This window comes from Dioscorea cayenensis, chromosome 14 (assembly GCF_009730915.1).
Source record: "Dioscorea cayenensis subsp. rotundata cultivar TDr96_F1 chromosome 14, TDr96_F1_v2_PseudoChromosome.rev07_lg8_w22 25.fasta, whole genome shotgun sequence".
NCBI lineage: Eukaryota > Viridiplantae > Streptophyta > Magnoliopsida > Dioscoreales > Dioscoreaceae > Dioscorea > Dioscorea cayenensis.
In genome coordinates this window covers 18,252,054-18,274,656 of record NC_052484.1, presented here as the reverse complement: position 1 = coordinate 18,274,656, position 22,603 = coordinate 18,252,054, and the positions used below count along the sequence as shown (strand labels likewise).

General features: G+C 36.9%; 2 protein-coding genes across 2 annotated transcripts in view; both read left to right on the top strand.

Annotated features, from left to right (window-relative positions):
* Positions 1–702: 702 nt before the first annotated feature.
* LOC120275524 (ubiquitin carboxyl-terminal hydrolase 2-like) lies at positions 703–7,369 on the top strand. The gene is given in 4 exon segments (XM_039282139.1): positions 703–825; positions 930–2,303; positions 2,305–3,824; positions 6,604–7,369. Coding segments are annotated over 3 exon segments (3,045 nt in total). The 5' UTR covers positions 703–825; positions 930–1,016; the 3' UTR covers positions 6,842–7,369.
* A 1,897-nt stretch (positions 7,370–9,266) lies between these two features.
* Positions 9,267–22,603, top strand: part of LOC120275045 (arginine decarboxylase-like) — a 28,131-nt gene continuing 14,794 nt past the window's right edge. The window contains 2 exon segments of the mRNA XM_039281530.1: positions 9,267–9,385; positions 10,179–10,471. The gene's annotated coding sequence lies outside the window, so the exon portion shown is untranslated.

Here is a 22,603-nt window from a genome sequence, read left to right as displayed (position 1 = left end):
CATTGAAAGTCCCTAAATATACGTCATTTTTTTATGTGATTATATAATTTAAGATATACAAATATATATCAACTTTGTAATTTTTAATTTATGGACATGTGTTTAAAGATTGTAATATAATGTATAATTAATTTATTTTTATTATTATTTAAATTTAATTCGATAATTTGAACAACGGGTAAGCGGTAAGGGTAAGGATATGATTTTTTTTACCCTGAAGGATACGGGTATGGGATAGGGGTTACGGGTATGGGTAAGGGTTTTGGCATACCCTACCCATACCCTACCCGCTGCTATCCCTAATTGTTTTCAACTATAATATTGCAAGGATTTATCCACAAAATAGTGTTTTTTTTTTAATTTATATTTGTTATATACACTTACAACTAGGGAGTTTTAGTTATTTTCAAATTAATCATTTAAATAAAATATTACTTAAATTTGATAAACTCAAATATAATTTTTTAATTCAATTTAATATTTGAAATAAATCATCTTAATTCCACAAGTTTATTATTCCCTAATAAAACACAATATATATATATAGCCTATAAAAATCTTGTCCAAACATAACTCTGTCGGAAAAAAAATTAGTACTAACTTTTTTTTAAGGTATGAAAAAGTAAATAAAAATAAGTAAATAAGAAAATATATATCTATGTTAAAAAAAAAAAAAAACCACTCTAAAGTATGAACCATCCCTGCGCCCTAAGCACACTGAATAAATCTCTTAGCAATGGCTCTAATGCTTCTCTCCATATCGAGCGCCACGAGCTCTCGCGCTTTCTTTTTCTTGGTCTCCAGACCTTGATCCCAAGCCTCCAGGTAGATTATAAACCCTAATTTGTTCCAATCTTTTCTTCAATTCATCTCTAGTTCGATCAACTTCTCTTTTGATTTTTTTCTCTTTTTCCTTATTTTTTTGGCAGATAAATCAGGGCTTAAAGCTTGGATTTTTTGTAGATTTTTTTGGGGTTTTTAGATTCAATTTCATTGCTTTGATTTGTGAACATCTAATGGGGAAGAAGCTGAAGTCCAAGGCTGGCCGGAACGCACGGAAAACGCCGGCACGGGCGCCGTCTGATTCCGGTGATCGGAGCGTCGGTGTTACCGATGGGGCGGCGAAGCCTGAAGAGGGTTGCAATCATTACAGCAAGGATCGTTCCTATTTGAATCGGATTCTGTTGGCAATCCAATCTTCTCTGAATGTGGCGGCGGCGTGTGAGCATTGCCGGGAGGAGCCGGTGACGAAGAGAGGGAACAAAGAGAAGGGAAACAAGAACAAGAAGAAAGGAGGAGCTAAGGATGGTGATGCGAAATCGGAGTCGAATTTCATCTGGGTTTGTTTGGATTGCAATCGGTACTTTTGTGGAGGTGCAGTGAATGTCTCGGTGCCGTATGGCCATGTGAGGAGGCATGCTAAGCAAGATCACCATCCGTGGGTGGTGAGGCTTGATGATCCTTTGGTATCTTGGTGTTTCATGTGTAATTCTTCAGTGCAGATAGAGTCACCGGAGGTTTTGAATGCGGAGGTAGCAAAGTCTGATGTTGAAGAATGCTCTGCTAGTAATTCAGGGCCAATGGAGAATAGTGAGGAGAAGGGGTTTGCCATTAGAGGGTTGGTGAACCTTGGCAATACTTGCTTCTTTAATTCAGTAATGCAGAACATTTTTGCTTTGAATGTGTTGCGGGACTATTTTGTAAGCTTAGGTAGGCCTTTCGGGCCACTTTCAACTGTGTTGAAAAAGCTGTTTTGGGAAACAAGCATGGCTGCAGACTCAAGAAGTGTTTTGAATCCAAAAGCTCTTTTCGGGTGCATATGTACAAAGGCTCCTCAGTTTAGAGGGTACCAACAGCAGGATAGTCATGAGTTGCTTCGGTATTTGCTTGATGGGTTGCACATGGAAGAGGTGAGTGAGAAGAAGTTGGCTGATGCTTCTGATGAGAAGGATAAGGGCAATTCATCCTCAGAGGCAAGTTTTGTGGATGCCATTTTTGGAGGCCTGCTATCTAGCACTGTCTCGTGTGTGGACTGCGGGCATACTTCGACTGTGCATGAACCATTTCTTGATCTTTCATTGCCAGTACCTTCTAAAAAGTCTCCACCTAAAAAGGTTCCTCTCCCTAATAATAAGAATAAACTACCTCTGAGAGAAGGGAACAAGAGCCGGAGATTTCGAGAAAAGGCACCTACTGTGAGTGAACAGCCTAAGGCAGAAAATTTGAGTTCTTCGGAGTGCAGTGTGTCTGGTGCTCCCTGCACCACACCAAGAACCAGAAGTCACATATGGCGGGGAATCTGATTTTGCATGGATGGACTATCTTGAACCTAATTTGACAACAGATGCTGCTGATTCTGTTTGTGAGGAGGGTGAAATTTATGTGGCTCAATGTTCTGATGGTGTGAACATGAGGCAGAAGGAGGTTCTTGCAGAATGTTCAGATTCTGCGACTGAAATGTGCTCTGAAGAGGTAATGGTACCTTCAGAGTCTTGCGCGGACAGTTCCCTTGCAGTTGAAACCCTGCCTTCATTTCAACAAAATCCTGGTGTTATATTACTTCCTTATAAGGAGATTGAAGCAACCGCTGAGGAAACAAACAGAGAGGCATCATGCTCTCTGAAGCCTGAAAATTTCAATTGTGTTGATAATCTGGCCAAAGAGACAAGTATCCAGAGTACTTCTGTTGCTGGATGTGAGCAAACAGAAGAGGTTTTTGATGGCCTTGGAGACTTGTTTAATGAGCCAGAAGTTACATCTGATATCAGGACAGAAACTGGTATGGATGAGGATGTGGAGATGACTTTCGGAACTGGTAATAGCACTGAGTCTAATCAGGATGAGATTGACAATAGTGACTCCCCGGTATCAGTTATCAGTTGCTTGGCCTTATTCACTAAGCCGGAGATTTTGTCTGATGAACATGCATGGCATTGCGAGCATTGTTCTGAGAGCTTGCAAGGGCAGAAGGTGGTGCGTAATAATTGTAAACGGCGTGCTGTTGCAAGTCTTGCAGAACCATCAAAGTCGCAAGTGAATAGGGCTCAAGTTAGCAATAAAAGGACTTCATCTAGTGGAGAGGCAAACTGTTTGGATCCCGCTGAGCGCCATGCTCTAGATAATGGCAAGGTGACATCCACATCTGAAGATGCAGTTTCACATCATGAAAGACTTGAACCAAATATAAATGTAAATATTACTACAGAACCACATTACTTGGTTGCAGGTTCAGACAGTTTGACATGCAAATTTGTTAAAGCTGAGAATGAGAAGAGTTTGGTGTTATTAGACCCAGCCTCTGATGATCAGGCTCAGTGTCCTGATGTTACCATGAACGATGAAGGCTTGAACAAGTTAGGTCATGTTTCTAACTATACATCACATGCATTTGCTCATGAGAAAGTTACCTTATATTCAGGCTACCATGAAAATGGTTCTTGTAGCATAAATGATTCAAATTGTGTTAAATGTGATGGACATGATAATGCAACTGTCTCTAGCAGCTCACCTGAGCACACACAAACTGCCACGCAAAGCGCCTGTGAGAATGACCACTTTGGTGAAGTCGACCAAATGGCAAAGAAATGTGCACAGTCAATGGTTGAAAAGTGTTCAGAGGATGGAAGCAGAGATGATGATGTGAAGCATGAAAGTAAAAAGGTGAAAAGAGATGCAACAAAAAGGTTCATGATCCATAGGTGCCCTCAGATTTTAACAATTCATCTAAAACGGTTCAGCCAAGATGCTCGTGGTCGATTGAGTAAATTGAGAGGTCATATTCCATTTCAAGAGACACTTGATTTGAAACCATATATGGACCCCAGGTAGGCCTCAGATCTTTCTGGTTTCTTTGTGAATTATGCAGTGCTATTTAGAAATTTGATGCCACTGCCTAATGTTTTTGACTTTATTTCAATAGTTTAAAATGTTAGCGTGCCATTCCTCTTGTTTATATAATAAACTGATAGCCTGCTTCAAGTTCGAAATGTGCTCATGTTGATTAGCTAGATCCTCAAATTATTGTTTGTTTATTATTGTTGTTGTTGATGATGATGATGATGATGATGATGATGATGATGATGAGGTTTAACATCAAAGTCCAGTGGGATTTTATGTTGTGGAGGTTTAATGTCAAAGCCAAATGGGATATTTTTGTTGTTGAGGTTTAATGTCAAAGGCAAATAGGATATTGATGAAGAAGAACTCATCAACAAATAAATTTTATCTGTATCTTGTGAGTTTTGACTGAATATCCTTTCTCATGGATTGTGTTCATAAGTGCTATGAATTCATTTTTCATATGGAAGTTTGTGTTATATGAAATGTTGTAACTGGGATAAGAAGAATGAAGCCATGGTGGTTATCACACATTTATTTTGTTGTAGTTGGTTTTTTTTTTTAACTCCTTTTCCATACAATATTTGATTGTATTAATTATTTCCAAACTTTGTTTTTCCTAAAAGAAATCAAGCACTTGCAACAAACCATTGTTTTGTAATAATCTTTCTTGAAAGTGCTATATTTAATATTTTGGTACCAGGTCCACATTCTATAAAAGTAAAGACCGGTAGATGATTGGTATTTGGCAAAGTTTATTCCACCTCAGAACTTCAGTTGCCTTAGACTGATCTAAGTTAGAAAAATACTCCACTGGACCCGGTTCCGTGGTAACGATCACGGAACTAAGATGTGGCTCATTCTTAGCCATGGGCTTATAACTTTTATTATTTGTTTATTATATAATATAGGGATAGATTGGTAATTATCCTAAAAAAAGAGTTGTGACTCTTTGTTCTAAAAGTTACTAAATTGAGTCAATCCAACATGTGAGGATAAGCCACATTTTGGTTCCGTCATAACTACCACGGAACCGGATCCATTGGGATCATCTCTAAATAATTCAGTGGACTCGGTTCATGGTAACTATCACGGAACTAAGATGTGGCTCATTCTTAGCCATGGGCTTATAACTTTTATTATTTGTTTATCATAAATTACAAGTATCAAGAGATTTTCTCCATGATATTTTGAGAAGACTCAAATCATTGATCTTATCTATTCTTGTGGCCTGAAGGATGATGACATAATTTAGAGCTAATATGAACTTTGGAAACACTCTCGTGACTCCCTTTAATGGGTGGAATATGTTGTGGTTTAGGTTAACATTGCCTGAGTCATTTTGTCATGGCTAGTCCTATAAATGGATAAAGTTGTGGTTCTGTTTTATAGTCAACATTACTGGTTGGAGACTGATAGACCAAAGGAATGGATGATGGAATCTCATACATATTAAATAAAAAAATAATTAAGGACGTCTTGATAAATGAGCCAGCTTGAGGATATGCAATGGTGTGTCTCATGTTAACGAAATGCCTCACTGCTTCGAAATATTACTTACTTTAAATAAATAGCCTGTGTGTAAGGATATGCGGTGATGGAATGGGAAAATACCTCAATTTCAGGTCAATGGGATTGCTACAGAAATTTATACAAATTTAAAGATGGTGACACTTGACAGAACAAACTTATATGTATGCCAAAGTTCCATCCTAAAATTATTATATGAAATTGCTCTGAAAATCAGTAGCCATTTGCCTAGGTTGTCTTGGACCATATCCATCCCAACCCTCTCAGGTGGATAACTTGATAAATCTGAAGAGGTTTTGGCTATAATAGGTCCACTGTAATGTTTAAATAATAGTAGTTGGCTTGGTTTGACTAATTGGTTCCCCTAACTATCTACTTTTTTCAAGTTCAAAACATAAATTGTGTTTATTAATAACAATTGTGTTATAAAAAGTAGATTTTTTTCTTTGTTAAGATTATACTTACAATGACAAGGTGCTACATTACATTTCTAGCCTATAATGTATCTTTTGATGGCTTTTGGGCTCAACAGTCATTAAGTTATTAAACTTGTCCTATAGCTTGTGTTTTATTTTTCGCATTGAGTCTCTCTGAGATCATCTAATTCAGTTGCACTTCTTAAACTATTTTATGCACTCATTTATTAGGCCTCTTTCAGCATATTAGCCATCAAAATTTCGAATTCTACCTTGTGTTGTATTTATTAACTTATCAAAGTGGGATAGCTTTCATTTCAAGTCCTTGTGGGTTTATTTTCACTTAAACCCTGGCTTCTTCCTTCGTTTACCTAAGTTTGGAGCTTGACTTTTAGCACTTGTTAATTTGTGATCACGCTTTAAAATAATCCCTCATATCTGCCCCCAAAGGTCATTCATGCAAACTTCAGCATTTGCATTCAAACGCTTTGTCCATTACCTGGCACCATACGTTCTTTCAGCAAGATTTGTTTAGGTCCCGTACCTTTTTATTTTATTTTTAATTTTTCTGAGCCAGTATAAAATGTTATGTTCATCATCTCCACAAAGTATACAGTCGTTGCTACACAGGAGGGATCATCCTCACCGAAGAAGTTGTACATCCTTTTCATATAACCTCACACCTTTGCATATTGTGTTTCTTTCATGCTTTCTTTTTATGACATCCAGCATTTCTCTTCTAAGAGCCATGTAACTGGACTAGCATATGAACAAGTTATGCTGATCTATTACATACTTATACATCTCTTTGGTCTGGCAGGAGTGATAAGACTGAGAAGTGTTCCTATCGCCTTGTCGGAGTTGTGGAGCATTCCGGTGGTATGTCAGGAGGCCATTATGTTGCTTATGTGAGAGGGGAGCGAAGCAAGGGTAAGGATCTGAAAAGCTCTGGCCCTGCATGGCACTATGCAAGCGATGCTTATATCCGTGGGGTTTCTTTGAATGAAGTTCTTCAAAGTGATGCCTATATCCTATTCTACGAAAGAGTGGAGAACTGAAACAAGAGTTTGGCCCATTTTTTGAACAATCAAGAAGAATGGCAGATCGTCTCAAAATACACAGCAGATCGTCAAGAATGAAAAAAGATCAGATGATACTCACACTGATACGGTCGGGGTCATCATCTTTTCGACACCTGAATGCAGGTATAAGCTGTGTCAAAGATTTGTATCATCACATTAACAGTAATTAGCTTCTCAATTTATCGATGCGAATTCTCTGTTATTGCCGGAGGATGACATTCACTTGCCCTCAGGATGAAATGGTTTTTGTTCAGGTGAGATAGCCTTGTTCATCAAAGGGGGTAGAATTGGTGGTATTTTGGTTATAAGTGATCACCTTTAGGAACTTCACTGCAAACAAAGACACACATATATAAGACTTCATCTGTGGATTGCCATCCCTTATTGATTACTTCTTTATTTTTCTTTTTTTTTTTTTCTTTTTTCTTTTTTGATGAGAAAAGATTGCAACTCTTTGGCTTCACAAAATTTCAATTATATTTATATTGTATCTTATTCATGTTATTTTATAAAAATGTCTTGTTTGCAATATATTTTGGGGGGAAATACTGAAATTAAGTTTCCTCTAGCAAATAGCAATGAATAGGAGGAGATGGATCCAATTTCTGTGTCAGTAGTACATGTGGGGGCATTCATTAATAACAAAAAGACAGGGCCAGTGCTACTCCTTTTTAATAAAAAAATAAAAAAAGAAAAAAAGAGAAAAAAACAAAGAAAAGGACAGCAGCAGTGTGGATGATTAAAGCTGATCAAGTTTATCTTTACCTCCGTATTTATTGTGTCCTGTGTGTACTAATCCTTGTTTCATGTTTATGTTGTGTACCTACTATAGCTTGACTAGGGAATGTTCAGCAGTCTGCCTGTCGACCGCTCATTGGTTCATCTTCAAACGTTGGAGAACCTGATGATTGTGACCAGTACTATTTTTCTAATTTGTATTAGCATTAAACTCGAACACACATTTGTTTTGTTTTTGTTTGTTGCTTAAGAAGAATTGTTTGAGTTTGATTGATGCCAAGGTTTGTTATCAATAAGACCCTATGTTTTGTTTGTGGGTTGTTATCCATGTTATTTATTATTATTCCACTTTATTTTATATATATATATATATAAGAGTTCAAGGCATTTAGGATGCTTCACAATTGTCATTAGTTATTGTCTATTTATATACAATATCAAACAACATTGATGTTCCACAATAGTTTTTAGCTATTATCCATTTATGTACAAATAGTACTGATGTTCCACAATGGTCGATAACTATTGTTTATTCATGCACAAACAGTATTGATGTTTCCCAATGGTCGTTAGCTATTGTCTATTTTTATACAATATTAAACCGTATTTAATTTTTTTTTAAAAGACGTGCACAAAAAATATGTACTATGTAGATATAAATACATAGACAAGTCACAATTAATTTTTAAGTTCTTCCGTGTACATTGAATATGTAGAAAAATCATAATTAATTTTTGAATCGGAGGAATAAATGTAAATAAATTTTATTTAATAATTAATTTTATAAAATTTTTATTTACAATCTATCAGTTTGCTAAGAATTATTATTTTTATTATTTTGACAAAAACAACAAACACTAGTTTACAATTTCTATAAAAGTACATATTTTACATAGTAATTAAATTTTTTTATAAATAAAATTTTAAATTCAAAATTATTTATTTAAATACCTCAAATCTTTTCGTTTACCACTTAAACCATCATTATCGGTGATTTTATAATTTTGTTAATATTAATAAAATTTATTATTAAAAAAATTAAAAATATAATTTTAAACTTTCAAAATAAATTCTAAATTTCTATATTGACGTAAATTAATTAAAAGGTCTAGTACGTGCACAGCATGTGAGATCTATCAGTACATACTTTTAATTAATAATCAGAGTCTCCAACCTTCACAACCTTTATGGTAGTAGTAAAAACTCACAAAGATTAAAAAAAAAAAAAAAGCGGGGGTGTTAATTAAAATAACGAGCGTACGTATAACCAAGCAAGATAAGAACATATCATGTGGCCATTTCCTCTGCATTTGATTTGACCAAACAGGACAACGTCTTGTCCTCCAAAACGTGAGGCCACTACTCGGGTAATTCTGTGATTCCGCACCACGGCCAGGGGTATTTCCGTACAAACAACTCACCACGAGGTCCACTCCGTTGTCGTCCACCCCGATATTTTCACGCCTCTTTATTTCTCAACCCTGTCATGGTGATTATTTCCCATGGATAAGATTTATTTCAGTATTGTATGAAAATTGGGAGTGTGAATATCAAAACGCAAAAGATAAGCCCAAGCTTTACTGTTATATCCCAGTAAAACACCATAAAAATCCAATTTTTTTTCACTCTTTCCCATTTTTTTTTCACTCTTTCCTCCTTTTTGGAGGTTTTCGATCTACTTTTGTGGTTCTTTTTAAGGGGGAAGGACGTGAGTGGAAGTCTGAATTCCTGGAGGTGCACTTCTTTCTACTTGAATCTCTTTTTCAGCTGTTCTTGATGAAGGTCTTGCGCTGAAGATCGATCTGGCTTTTTTTTTTCTTGGCTCTTGAAATTTGTGCTTTTTTTCTTCATTTTTTTGTTAGATTTTGATCCAAAAGTTGGCTCTTTTGGGTATTGTTTTTGTGTTTGGTTATGAATCTTGTGATCGTGTTGTATTTGGAGCATTTTTTTCAGACCGATTTCCGGATTTCATGTTTCAGGGTTGAAATATGTGATTCTTGTTTCTTGATTTGGATCTTGCATGTGATGTATGTGTTGTCTGGCAACTGGTTTTCCTCTATTTTTAGTCCCTGTCCTCATGTGGCAGTGTTTGGCTATTGCTTTTTCTGATATTTTGGTTGTGTGGTTTGGGAGTTGGATCTCATGCTAGGGTAGGGCTTCTTTTAGTATCCAACCTCTGTGTTTTTGGGAAATCTAAGTATTCTGGTTAATTTGGTTTCATTTGGAGTGTGAACTATATGGCTCTTGACATCTCAGACCTGAAATTTTGGAACTTTCTAAGATATTCATGTTTTACACATTATTGTCAAACTTAATCTTGCATAATATATGGTTTTTCTTTTTGTGGTGTTTGTTTCATTGAGAATATTATATTTTTTCTGATATATTCTTTTGTTTAAAGTTAAAATTTTGGATCTGGATTTTCCATGCTTTCAAGTGATGCCATGGTTTCTTGTGGAATACTTATTTCAGGATTTACAAATACTGGTGGATTATTCGTTGCATGAAGTATCTATATATATATATATATGTGTGTGCATATGTATTTGAGTTGTTTGTTCTCACTTGGTTGCAGAATGGCAGGTGGTGATAGTGTGAGTGCTTTGTGGTGGTGTTGGTTGACAACGAGAGAGAGCACGCCGGTCAGCATTCATGCGATAGGGTTCCATGACTGTGTACTGGCGTGCTCCTTCTGGTTGTCAATCTTTTCATCCTGCAAAGCAACGGCTTCCGGCCATTCTCCGGGTTTGCCTACATGAAATGTCAAGCATAAGGAATGAATCTAAGAAATAGTAATCACCTCAACAGTTAACCAGTACTGTTGCTTTGCACTGGCTACTTAATGTTGAATCAGATTGATAAATTTTTGTAAGTTCTCAATATTGAGCCCCTTATTTCTGTCCTTTTTGCTGGAGATTATGTTGCCGAAACAAGTTTCGTTAGCATTGTCTTTTGAGTTTAATAAACATGCTCTTCTTTTTGCATACAAGACGTTTATGTGGGTTTTGGATCCAAAACAGTCTTATATCTACCACTAGTAACATAAGCCCTGATAGCTTTCATTCTATAAATATTATAGGTTCTATCTTGATAAGTCTTAGATAAATATTAGCCTTATAAATTAAAATCCATTGCACATGTTGTCTGATTCTTTTTTACACCGGCCACCCTTGCTATGTCAATCTTCTTTTTTATTTTTTATTTTGTAATGAGCAGAAATAGTTCTTGCTTAAGCGTTAATCTCGGATTAAAATAGTTGATAGGAGAAACTAATGTTTATGCATTACTTTTCTTACTGGGAGTTGCCTTCAAATTCACTTTGCACTGTCATTAATTGATGTGGTCCAAGGAATTCATGTCTTTACCCTTAAAACAAGTTTGATAGAAATTTTGACAGAAGTCCTGTTGGTGCTTATTTCAATACACCTTCATTAAAGTTTAGCAGCCAAGAGTCCCCAAAAGTGAATTGTACGGTCTAGAGGTTTCTACATAATTGATGTTGTGCAGCTTGAAGTTGAAAAGGTTATTTTAGAGGAGAGAGCCTTCTGTGAAGGTAGGCTATTCCACCCCAAACAAAAGGAGATTCCAACTCAGCACCTTTTGAGAACCCAAAATCGTATTGAAGCTTTAAAAGGAAGTGTCTAGCTAACAAAGATGGCCTTGTGGGGCTAGAGATGCCACTTTATATATGTTTATTTGGATCTATATTGCTTACTGCAATTAGATTAACTTTAAGAGAGTTATTATTAGGGGTGTGCATTGTATTTATTTCTAACTGAATTTACTGACAGAATCCATTGATTTCAATTGGTTTGATTCAGTAATTTTTAATTTTTGGTTTTGTTAGGTCATTTTTTATTATTATTATTTATTTTTGGGGTTTGGGGATGATGATGGATATAAAAATCTAGAGCCGAATTAACATATTTGACATTGTAGGTGTAGTGATGAGCTTAAGGTAATCATATGTTAAGCCAGGCAAATCAAGTTCAATCTAGTGTATTTTATGCATAAACAAGAGCATAGCTTTAGAATGGCAGATAGAGAAATAATTGCATCACTTTACAACTCTTACTATTCAAAGATGTGAAATTTATGTTGCAAGTTCAAGCATACCACTTATTAGATTTTCTGTTAATTTTATTTTGTTATTTGTTTCTTGTCATGGGGATTCTTTGTTATGTTTTATTAGGATTTTGAAATGATATAATATATTATTAGTCTTTAATTTAGAGGAGGTATTTGCTTTTCAAATCACCATTGTTCTTGTTATAAATTGATTTTTGATTTCTACTTACAAAAAATTGTGAATAAATTGTTTAATAATGTAGATACAGTGATGTAAATGCCATGAATTTTTTTTAATAATATTTAATGGGTCTTAACATGTTTTTAGAAAAAAAAACAAACTGACTTAATTATTTTTAGGGTATTATATGATTTGATAAATTTGGCTGGTTTGATTAAAGGAATTTTTTAGTTATAAAAAGTTATTAATTGAACCGGCTGGATGCATAGTACCATTAACAGTTGGTGCTAAAAATTTTCTCTTTGGAAGGAATAAGTGTAATTGAAAGTAATTGGAGAGTTTCTAAGATATAACAGATTTGTGAAGGTTTCAAGATAAAAAAAAACAAACATTTTCACCAAGTGTAGAAGAAGAGGAGTAGATAGATGAAGGAGCTTTCTTATTCCATTTACTTAGTTCATTTCATTGCCTTGGATCTCTTACATGCCCCAGATAAATCACATGTTAAGTCCTTAAGTCATTGCAAAAGGCCCATGACACTATTTCCTAATGAAAATCTCTCTCACACACAAATTAACTATGATGATTATTGCAATGTGTTCATACTTGGAAGTGAACACATTAGAATTTTACAATAATAATTAATAACAAGGCATTATTTTCAGCACTCACTTTTTATGGCTTTCTTTATTTTTAAATTTTAATAATAATAATTATTATTATTATACTTGGAAGTGAACACATTAGAATTTTACAATAATAATTAATAACAAGGCATTATTTTCAGCACTCACTTTTTATGGCTTTCTTTATTTTTAAATTTTAATAATAATAATTATTATTATTATTTTGCACTCTTAATTTATTATAAGTAGACAATTTTCTCTTGATAAGAATTTGTTTACATCATCTACTACCTGATCTTAAATGCCTATACATGTAAGTTGAATTTCCTTATTTTCATTTGTTTCTCATGTTAAGTCATGTTTGGTTGTAAAATATTTAGTATGATTGTGATAAGTGAAACTCTTTGCCAATAGATTGCTAGTTTGTTGTCACAAAGTCATTTTGTAGCTTCAACTCGCTTTGTTCCAATATTTTCCACAATTCTTCTTAGTCATGCTGCTTGTTAAGATCCCATGCTCACTTCTAGCTTTTGTTGTACATAATTAAATCTTTGAGTGTTTATTGGTTGCCATGTGAATGATAGTAGAATCAAGTGAAAAAAAGTATAATGCTAGATGCTTCTCATGCATCTACATTTTTATCTGATCATGTTAGAAAATTTGCTTACTGCTATGTAGTTAAACTTTGATACATTCAGATCATGCAATGCACTAAATTTGTAGAAATCAGCACCATCAGGAAATAGTTTTCCAAACATGGATTTAAGGCACAAGTCGGAAAATTCACTAAATCATGCAATTCACGAATTTGCCTTCTGTACGCAACAGTTTTTGGGCATTAATTGCTAGTGTACACATAGCATATTCTAGCAAAGTGGATGTGCTGACCATTAATCTTAGACAAAATGAAAAGAGAATGAGTAGAAAAAGAAAAGGATGATGTGTTCTTTTGAAGAACTCTAGGGTTTTTTAAGTTCTACAAAGAAAATAATTGTGGAGGGGCGGGGGATGGGGAATAATGGGGGACGGTCTAACGGATATATGCATCCAAAAATGAAAATTTTTGATTGAACGGGAGCTAATACTTTACAATCCAGACGACGAGTCCAACAAATCACTCTCATGGTACCTAATTAGTTCAATTCTTGACTTCTTTTACACATAAGCCAAAAATTGCATTTTCCTTTGAATTGTTAACACTAAGATCCACGATGAAGTGTGATTGGTTCCTTCATAAATCAAGGTAATTAATTGGCCGCATGCATAATATGGTCTTGTTGATCTTAAGTGCAAACATGTTCCTTTCATTAGTTTTTTAATTTCAGCATGTGTTTGCGTTAAACAGTTATCCCTACTAATAACCATATTACAATTGACAGGTTGTATAATTTTTAATACTTTGACTCTGTACAATATCCTATTAAAATTCATTTCTATGACTTCTCATTTAGTTTTTGATGACTTTGAGAAAGGAGCAAGGATTAAGCAATGCGGCCAAAATTTTTTAAATGTTTATTGAGGGTTTCATGCCTCTCTAAGCCTCGAATGGAGTCTTGTTCATCACAACTCACATTAGTGAAATGTTGATCAAATACCTTACTGTGGCTACTGACTCAGCCCAAAAGATGTTGGGAAGGTCTCTTCATTATATCAAGCTCTTCACCATCTCAACTTGGCTACAATTCTTTCTTTTAACCACTTCGTTCTACTCCAAGGTGTAAGGTGCACTAAGTTCCCCTCACAATAAGTCCTGAAATCATTAGATATAATCTTCCCTCCTCTATCTGCCAGATTGTCTTTCTGTTAAGGTCTTGAATTTTTTAAAGCAATTAAATGCTTAAGACTTAAGCTTGATGAAATAAACCCAACACATGCGACTATAATCATCAATGAAAGGCACAAAAAAGAAAAAAGACTGACTTCCTCCTAGGGACTCTGCTCGGGGCCACAAAGGTTTGCTTGAATTAATTGATGACTTGCAAAATCCCTCCAAGCTTTGCAAGTTAGGAAGGACTTCTTGCTTTGCTTTGCAAATACACAAGCTTCACAAAACTGCTCGATATCCAGTAGTCCTTGCACCATTGTTATTTGCTTTAACAGTTTCAAGACCTTAACATTTAAATGTCCGATACAAGATATATCCAATAGAAACATGTTCTTAGTCCTTTGTATACTAACAAGTTGTAGCCCTGTGCTTTTGTTTTTAATGGTGTAGGTATCATTCATCTACAAACTGAGCATCCATTGGATAGCAATTGTCCCACACCTAAGAGTTTATGTCTAGGGATCAACTGCACATTATGAAAAAGCTTGCCCTTGTCTTCTGGAGTGTTGAATGCACGTGTCCCTCTGCATTTGACCTTAATCTCCTTATCATCTCTTTTGTGATTCATCCAGGTCCTTGAATAACTCCATCCCAGACATGTGGTTTGAACATCCACTGTCTACCAACCATACAACATTTACACCATCATTAACTTCGCAATGTGCCATAAATAAATTGCTTACATCTTTCTCCTCAGCCATAAGAGTTGTTTCCTTGTTTGCATTCTTGTCTTTAAACCAACAATTGGCTTTTGCATGGTTGAATTTTTTGCAATTATGGCACTGGCATTTTATGTTTCTTTGATAAGTTCTCTGATCACTGAACTGCTACCTTTGATCAACACTTATGCCTCTGGCTTTGCTGCGACCTTTACCTCGAGTGAATCCTTTGCCATATCCTTAAACAACATCCTTATCTGCATCCTTTGCATTAGATGCTTTACCTTTGACTAGAAGAGCTCTTTGATACCTTTTGTAACAAACCGGTTGATCCTTGCTACATGCACCTACAAGGATCCACTTAACTCATTCATTGTCAACTTGGTTGAGTCCTTGGATGCTTCAATAGCTGCTAATATAATCAAACCTTGGTGTGAGACTTCTTAACACATTGGCAACAACCATCTGCTCTACAATGTTGTCACTAAAACCTCGCATTTGATTTACAGCTAACACTATGGATACAAAGCCTTGCATCTCTTTATCACTTCTTATTTATAGAGTCTCAAAGTCATGCCTCAAGGTTTGAAGCTTCACCACAACCATTCTAGAAGGGCCTTGAAATTCAGTCTGTAAAATTCCCTATGCTTCTCTAGATGTTACAACAGTATACTTCTCTTGGCGTTACAACATTTGCAATTCAAGAAATGAACTCATGCACAGCCTGTTGAATGAAAAACTAAAGCTTTAGCATCTCTCTTCCTGTTCGCTATTAGCCAAGCCTCCTCAGTTGGGCTTGCAAACCCTTTCTCAACCAATTCTCAAAGATCCTGAGATCTAAAAAGGGCCATCATCTTGATGCTCCAATGTTCATAGCTTTTTCTATCGAATATAGGCAGAAAAGGTTGCGGGACATCATGTTTCCATTGGAGGCCATCAGCGTGATTGAAGGTTATAGACAAAATTTCACACATCTCTGATACCACTGTTGGGTGGAGAAAGAATGAAAACTTACTGATTCATTTGTTCATTGACCATGAGAACATACAATATGCCATTCATAATAAGGAACCAAATGCAAACTAAAAAACTTCACAACTACCAGGCATGAATGCCATAACTTAGTACACCCAAAACATGGGTAAATTTCTTGGTTGGGTACTAACTTTTAGTCAAATCTCACTTTGAGCACCAACCTTCAATTCGTACTAAAGTGAGCACTAAGTTTCTATTCTCTTTCACCGACTGAGCACTGCAGTAACAGCAGAGGTTACTGTTTTCGGTGTTGAAGTCAATGCAAGAGGTCTTCCACTTAAAACAATAGAGGAAAAGCTGCAGCAAAAGCATCAAGGGTATAAATTGGAAAATTCACAATTCTTCCCTCCATTGGTTAATTCGCAAGCAACATAAGTCATTGCTTTGTCTGTGTTAATTCACAATCATGGATTAATTCATGCATCATTTTTTTTCTTATAAAAGTTCACAATTCCTGCAAAAAGTATGAAAATTCACTCCTGCATAAAAATTCACTCAATTTAGGATGAATCTGACTCGATTCACCCCAATCAAATGTAATCAGATCATATTATACTATACTGTACAAATTTTTCATTAAAAAACACATTTCATAAACACAAAAAAATATGAAGTTTAGACAACAAAACATACAATGCTTTGTTGAAAAACACAGAAGTTCACAATATGAAGTCCCAATAGTTCCAAAAAACACAGAGCATACAAGTATGCATTAATACTATGCATTTTACGAAAAAATAAAAGTAAAACACCCTTTTAAGACCTTCCCACAGGTGGTTTCTATATTCTCTTTCTATATAGCTTCCATAGTGTTGTCATTCATTCGAGACCTCAATACAGGTCTTGTACCCAATTTCTTCTTCCTCGCTCTAGTTGGCAGTTGTTTCTTACCTCTACTTGTCTGACTCGTTGCCACATTTTGGTTATAGATGTTTTTCACCTGAAAGCCAGGAAGAACACGAATTTACAAATTCTCCATAATGCTTCTCCTTTGGTTGCACTGCTCGCCAAAGCTTCCTCTTTATTCTGATGGACTTTCGGCCCAATCTCTACACCACTTGTCGATGCACTACTGCCGCCGATTTCACCCTCACCACTGTTGTAAAAAACTAGGGTTAAAAGGTTAAAACGATTTGAAGGAAAGTGCTCACTTGAAAGATGCCTACGTGGGAGCTGACGTGGGTCATTTCTCGCTAATGTGGGAAAGTTGTTGACATGGAAGGCTTCACGACAACCTGTTACATCGAAAATAGGAGTCCATGCAAGCAATCCGGCGGCCACATCATAAGTTTCTCATCGAAAAGGGCCAAGAGCTCAATCGGTGAAAAAGAATAGAAACTTAGTGCTCATTTTGGTACAAATTGAAGGTTGGTAGTCAAAGTGAGATTTGACTAAAAGTTAGTACCCAACCAAGAAATTTACCCCCCAAAACATACTTAAGCTTACTTGCAACCACAATAACATCCATACTGACGTGATATTACACTTGTCACGCCCCGACCCATGACAATCGTCGCGACCACCCAAGGAGGGATACCCACACCACTCAACCTTCGAGTCGCTCCAAGGCTAACAAAAATCTGGAATACAACAATACTAGATCTAATTTACAAGTTCAAAGAAAGATTTAAACAAAGAACACAGATAGCACAGAGGAAGAAACATCAACAAAGCCGACAGTAGAGTTCAAAAAACATGTTGGACACCAATACAACAAAATTCAATAAAAGTAAACAACATACCAGCCATGCAATTACTACACGAAAAAACAAACACACTAGTGGATCCATACTCTTTATACAATGAGTTCATTCTCAACAATAAACATACACAGGAATAAAACTGAATAAAAACAAGCAGGGATATGCCCAACACTTCGCCTCGCCATAACACAACTACAAGCTAGAGTCAGGAAGGGAGAGGGAGAGTAACCAAAGTCACTTAATGAATGGGTTAGCACACTTCTATAACACATATATATTAGAACATTGTTGGATAAAATGAGTCAACATACAAAAATATATAGAAACCACGAATAGCATATAAGAAACACTTTTGCTCAACTGAAAATCTCAGCATTCAAAACTCATGAATAACATAATATGAGTTTTAAAAGTGTTACACAAATTTCATCGAAACTCAAAGATTTCTTTTTCATGAAACATGATTTCCAAAATGTAAATTCGCATATCTCGGGTGGTTTAAAAAGACAAAACAATCGGTTCACGATTCAAGTATTTAATCTAAGAAATTAGAATTTTGAAAAAACTGACACACAATAACATTCTTTAAACCCAATAGCCTGAAAACTTCTCTGACTTCAGCTGTCCACCGTGACCAAGTCTAGAGTCGTCAAGGTCTTCATACCCTTGATGCTTGTCCAACGAGATCTCCTGTGGTGATATCAAGTTTCTTGGCGAAATACCTCTTCAGGGATTCTACGTGCCTCACGAAAAAGGGAATATCAATGGAACCCCTCACTCCCTCTATAGGATGGTCGTGAGTGTTTCCCTTGTTGTAGGTTATCCTTAAGTTCTAATCACCATCAAAATCAATACATTCATGTACATCTCAACATAGGGTCCATATTCAGGACAATAGTTAAATACAAGGAATGTTATCCAATTTCACAAGTATCAATACTAGAAACATTTTTAAATAAACAAGTGCTCATAAACCATTTCAACTCCAAAATACCTATATAATTGCAAACTCATTCACCCAAACATCAAGGGTTTAATATATAATTTAATAGTACAAAAACTCATTTCCAAACTATTGTTTTTAATTTGGTTCATTCTCATTGTAAATTTTTTTGGGTTTATATAGAGCCTTACACCTCACTCTTATAAAAACAACCCTGGACTATTTCATAGTTTACTTATTTGCCCATAGTCCCCTGAAAAACCTGAAAATATATTAACATATAATAAATCTCAACACTCCCCCTCAAGATGGGCGAAAGATATCCACTAAGCCCATCTTGTCACATCCTCTAGCCAAGTCTGACGAATTGAGCCCTTTCGTTAGACAATCTACTGCCTGGTCTTTGGTTGAAACATGGCCTAGCTCCAGTAGTCCACTATTCAACTTCTCTTTGATGAAGAACCTATCGATCTCGATATGCTTGGTCCTATCATGTTGCACTGGGTTGTTGGCAATGCTTATGGCTGACTTGTCACATCACAACTTCATTCTAACTCATTGATCCGGCTTCAACTCCACCAACATACCTTCTAGTCATAACAACTCTGCAACTCCCAAAGCCATAGCTCTGTACTCTGCTTCCGCTGTCGATCTTGCCACCAAAGACCGTTTCTTACTCTTCCAAAAGACCAAGTTGCCTTCTACAAAGATGCAGTAACCCGAGGTGGATCTCTTATCATTGGAATAACTAGCTCAATCAGAGTCACAGTAGCCTTCAATGCTTACATGACCATTCTTCCTGAATATCAGCCCTTTCCAGGGGCACTTTTCAAATACCTAAGGATCTGGTACACTGCATCCATATGACCCTTCCTGGGGTCATGCATGTAGCGGCTCATCATGCTCATTGCAAAAGAGATATCAGGACACGTGTGACTCAGATAGATCAACTTGCCTACCAATCTCTAGTATCTCTCGCGATCAACTGGTTCTCCGGCCTTTGTGCTCAGCTTGAATCCTTGGTCGATCAGTGTAACTGCAGGTTTACACCCCAACATACCTGTCTCCGTGAGAAGATCAATTGCATACTTCCTTTGAGAGAGAATCATTCCCTCCGCTCCTCGAGCTATCTCAATCCCAAGGAAATATCGAAACAAACCAAGATCCTTCACCTCAAATTCTTTGCCTAGTCTCACCTTGAGTTCTGCAATTTCCTTCTCATCATCCCCTGTGATGATCATGTCATGTACATATACTGCAAGTATAGTAACGCAGCCCCCATTTCGTCAAAAAACACAGTGTGGTCAGCGTTGATCTGCTGGTATCTCATACCTATCAAAGCTTTCCTGAACCTGTCGAACCAAGCTCGAGGGGACTGCTTTAGCCCAAAAGAGATTTCTTCAACCTGCAGATCTTGCCCACTGTCTGGTCTGTGCCAAATCCTGGTGGTATATCCATGTACATCTCCTCCACTAAATCCCCATGAAGAAATGCATTCTTTACATTTAGCTGGTGTAGCTTCCACCCACCATTCACTTCTAGCAAGACCGTCCGGACGGTGCTCATCTTCGCTACACGTGTAAAGGTTTCATCATAGCCGATGCCATAGGTCTGGTTGTACCCTTTTGTAACTAAGCGTGCCTTGTAGCACTCAACCTGCCCATCTGGATTCTGTTTCATAGTAAAGACCCACTTGCATCCAACTGCCCTTTTCCAGGATGGTAGTGATACTAACTCCCATGTGCGATTTTTGTCAAGAGCCCTCAGTTCTTCCCGCATGGCTGCCTTCCACTTTGGGTCCTCCTTTGCTACCTGCCAACACTTGGGTATAGAGACAATGTCCAAAGATGTAATGAATGCTTCATATGTGGATGATAGATTAGAGTATTGAACAGACTGGCAAATATTATCTGGAAACCCAAAACGATCAGGAGGATTTCCCGCATTACTGCGAAAAGTCCTCTTTAATGTCACGGGAGAAAAAGAAAGGAATCATATCACCAAGGTTTGTGGTGGATGATGTAGGTGTCTCAGGAGTTGGAGAAGACCGAGACATGGAACTTGGCACGAGTGGTACTGTAGGCATAGGTACATTCACCTTTCTCCACCTTTGGTACATTCTCGGCTCCCCATGAGCCTGTTTTTCTCTTCTTTCTTCTCCTGCCACCTCTATTTCAACCCATTTTTCCAGCTCATCCTCAGTCGATTCTTCCCTCAAAACAGAACCTAATCCAATCTCTAATTGAATCAGCTTTTCTCCCTCACTTTTCTCCCCCTCTCGCCCTATTTCTCCACTATTTGGGGAGTCACTAAAGGATGAGGTTACTCTCAAGAGGTAATATGGCTCAGACTCGCAAAAAGTCACATCCATACTTACAATCACCTTTCTCCTAGGCTCCAACACACATACCCTTTCTGAGTGGCTAAGTAGCTTACGAAAACACATTTGATTGCTCTAGGATCTAACTTCCCCACTGTTGGTCTGTTGTCTCTCATAAAACACACACATCTAAACACTTTCAAAGGGAGAAATCTGTTATCACCCTTCAACATCTCACAGGGAGATTTCCAATCCAATATTCTCGAGGGTATCCTGTTGATCAGCTGAGCAGCTGTCAAGACCGCTTGCCCCCTTAGATAATTTGGGACATTCATCGATATCATCATACACCGGGCTACCTTTAGAAGGTGTCTGTTCTTCCATTTTGCTACTCCATTCTGTGCCAGTGTATATGGATAATTAGTCTGATGATGTATCCCCTGTGTAGACAAGTACTCCCCCAAATGCCTTGTTAGTGTACTCTGTGACATTATCGAATGTCAATACCTTAACCACGGCGCCTTATTGAGTTTGTATTGCCTTGTGAAAGTCTTTGAAACAAGCAAGTACATCATTTTTATTTTTCATCAAATATAACCAAGTAACACGAGAAAAACAATCAATAAAAGTCACAAAATATCTACAACCATTGATTGTATTTGCCGGACAAGGCCCCACACATCAGAGTGAATAAGATAAAAAACCTCAGAACTCTTATTCCCAGAGCTATGATAATAGCTTCTGGTATGTTTTCCTAACTCACAAGCATCACAAACTAACTTTTCTTTATTTGCCCTTTCATACAATGAAAGGTACAACCGACTCAAAACAGACAATGAATTGTATCCCATACGCCGATGATGCAGTAGAAACACCTCTACAGTCATCCCAGACACTCCTACTCATGCTCCCTCTACCAAAGATGTCAACGCTGAATCCATCCCCTCTGTCCATGTACCACAATCTTCTATGCTACGTGCTAGTCCCAAGTCTCCGACTTGTCCCCTTCTCTGTGAAGTTCACCTTGGGAATATGAAAAGAAACAACACAATTTAGTTGGAGGATAATAGCATTGATAGACAATAGATTTACTGAAAATGAAGGAGCATACAATACATTGGACAAGGTCACTAAATCGCTACATTTAACTGTACCCTTACCAACCACGGGCTGGGTTGTATCATCCGCTGTTTGGATGCTTTCTGGAGGGGTCAAGTGAGTGAAAGAAGTGAACTCACGAGACGCCCCTGTCACATATCGAGATGTACCAGAATCTATGATCCATTCTAGTGATCTAGTGGGAGATATAGAAGCAAAAGCATGTGCAGTACCTGTGGCAGAATGAGCAAAAGTAGAAAGATTACCCTTTGAGTCAGATGTGGATATCTCATATGTCATGTTCTTCTTTCCCCCATGTTCTGCCATTCTCTGCTTCCTCTTTAGCATCTCGAAGAGCTCATGCTCCTCCTCAGTAAGAACTGACTTCTCCTTTACTTGTGGATCTATCATCAGATTTGCTCGGTAACCTCCACCTCTGTCTCCTTTATGGCCCTCACGTCCACGACCACGACCTCCAGATTGTCCTCGCCCGCCTATCTCTCTCTACTTAGATGGCTTTGGACATGCTTTACTCAGGTAGC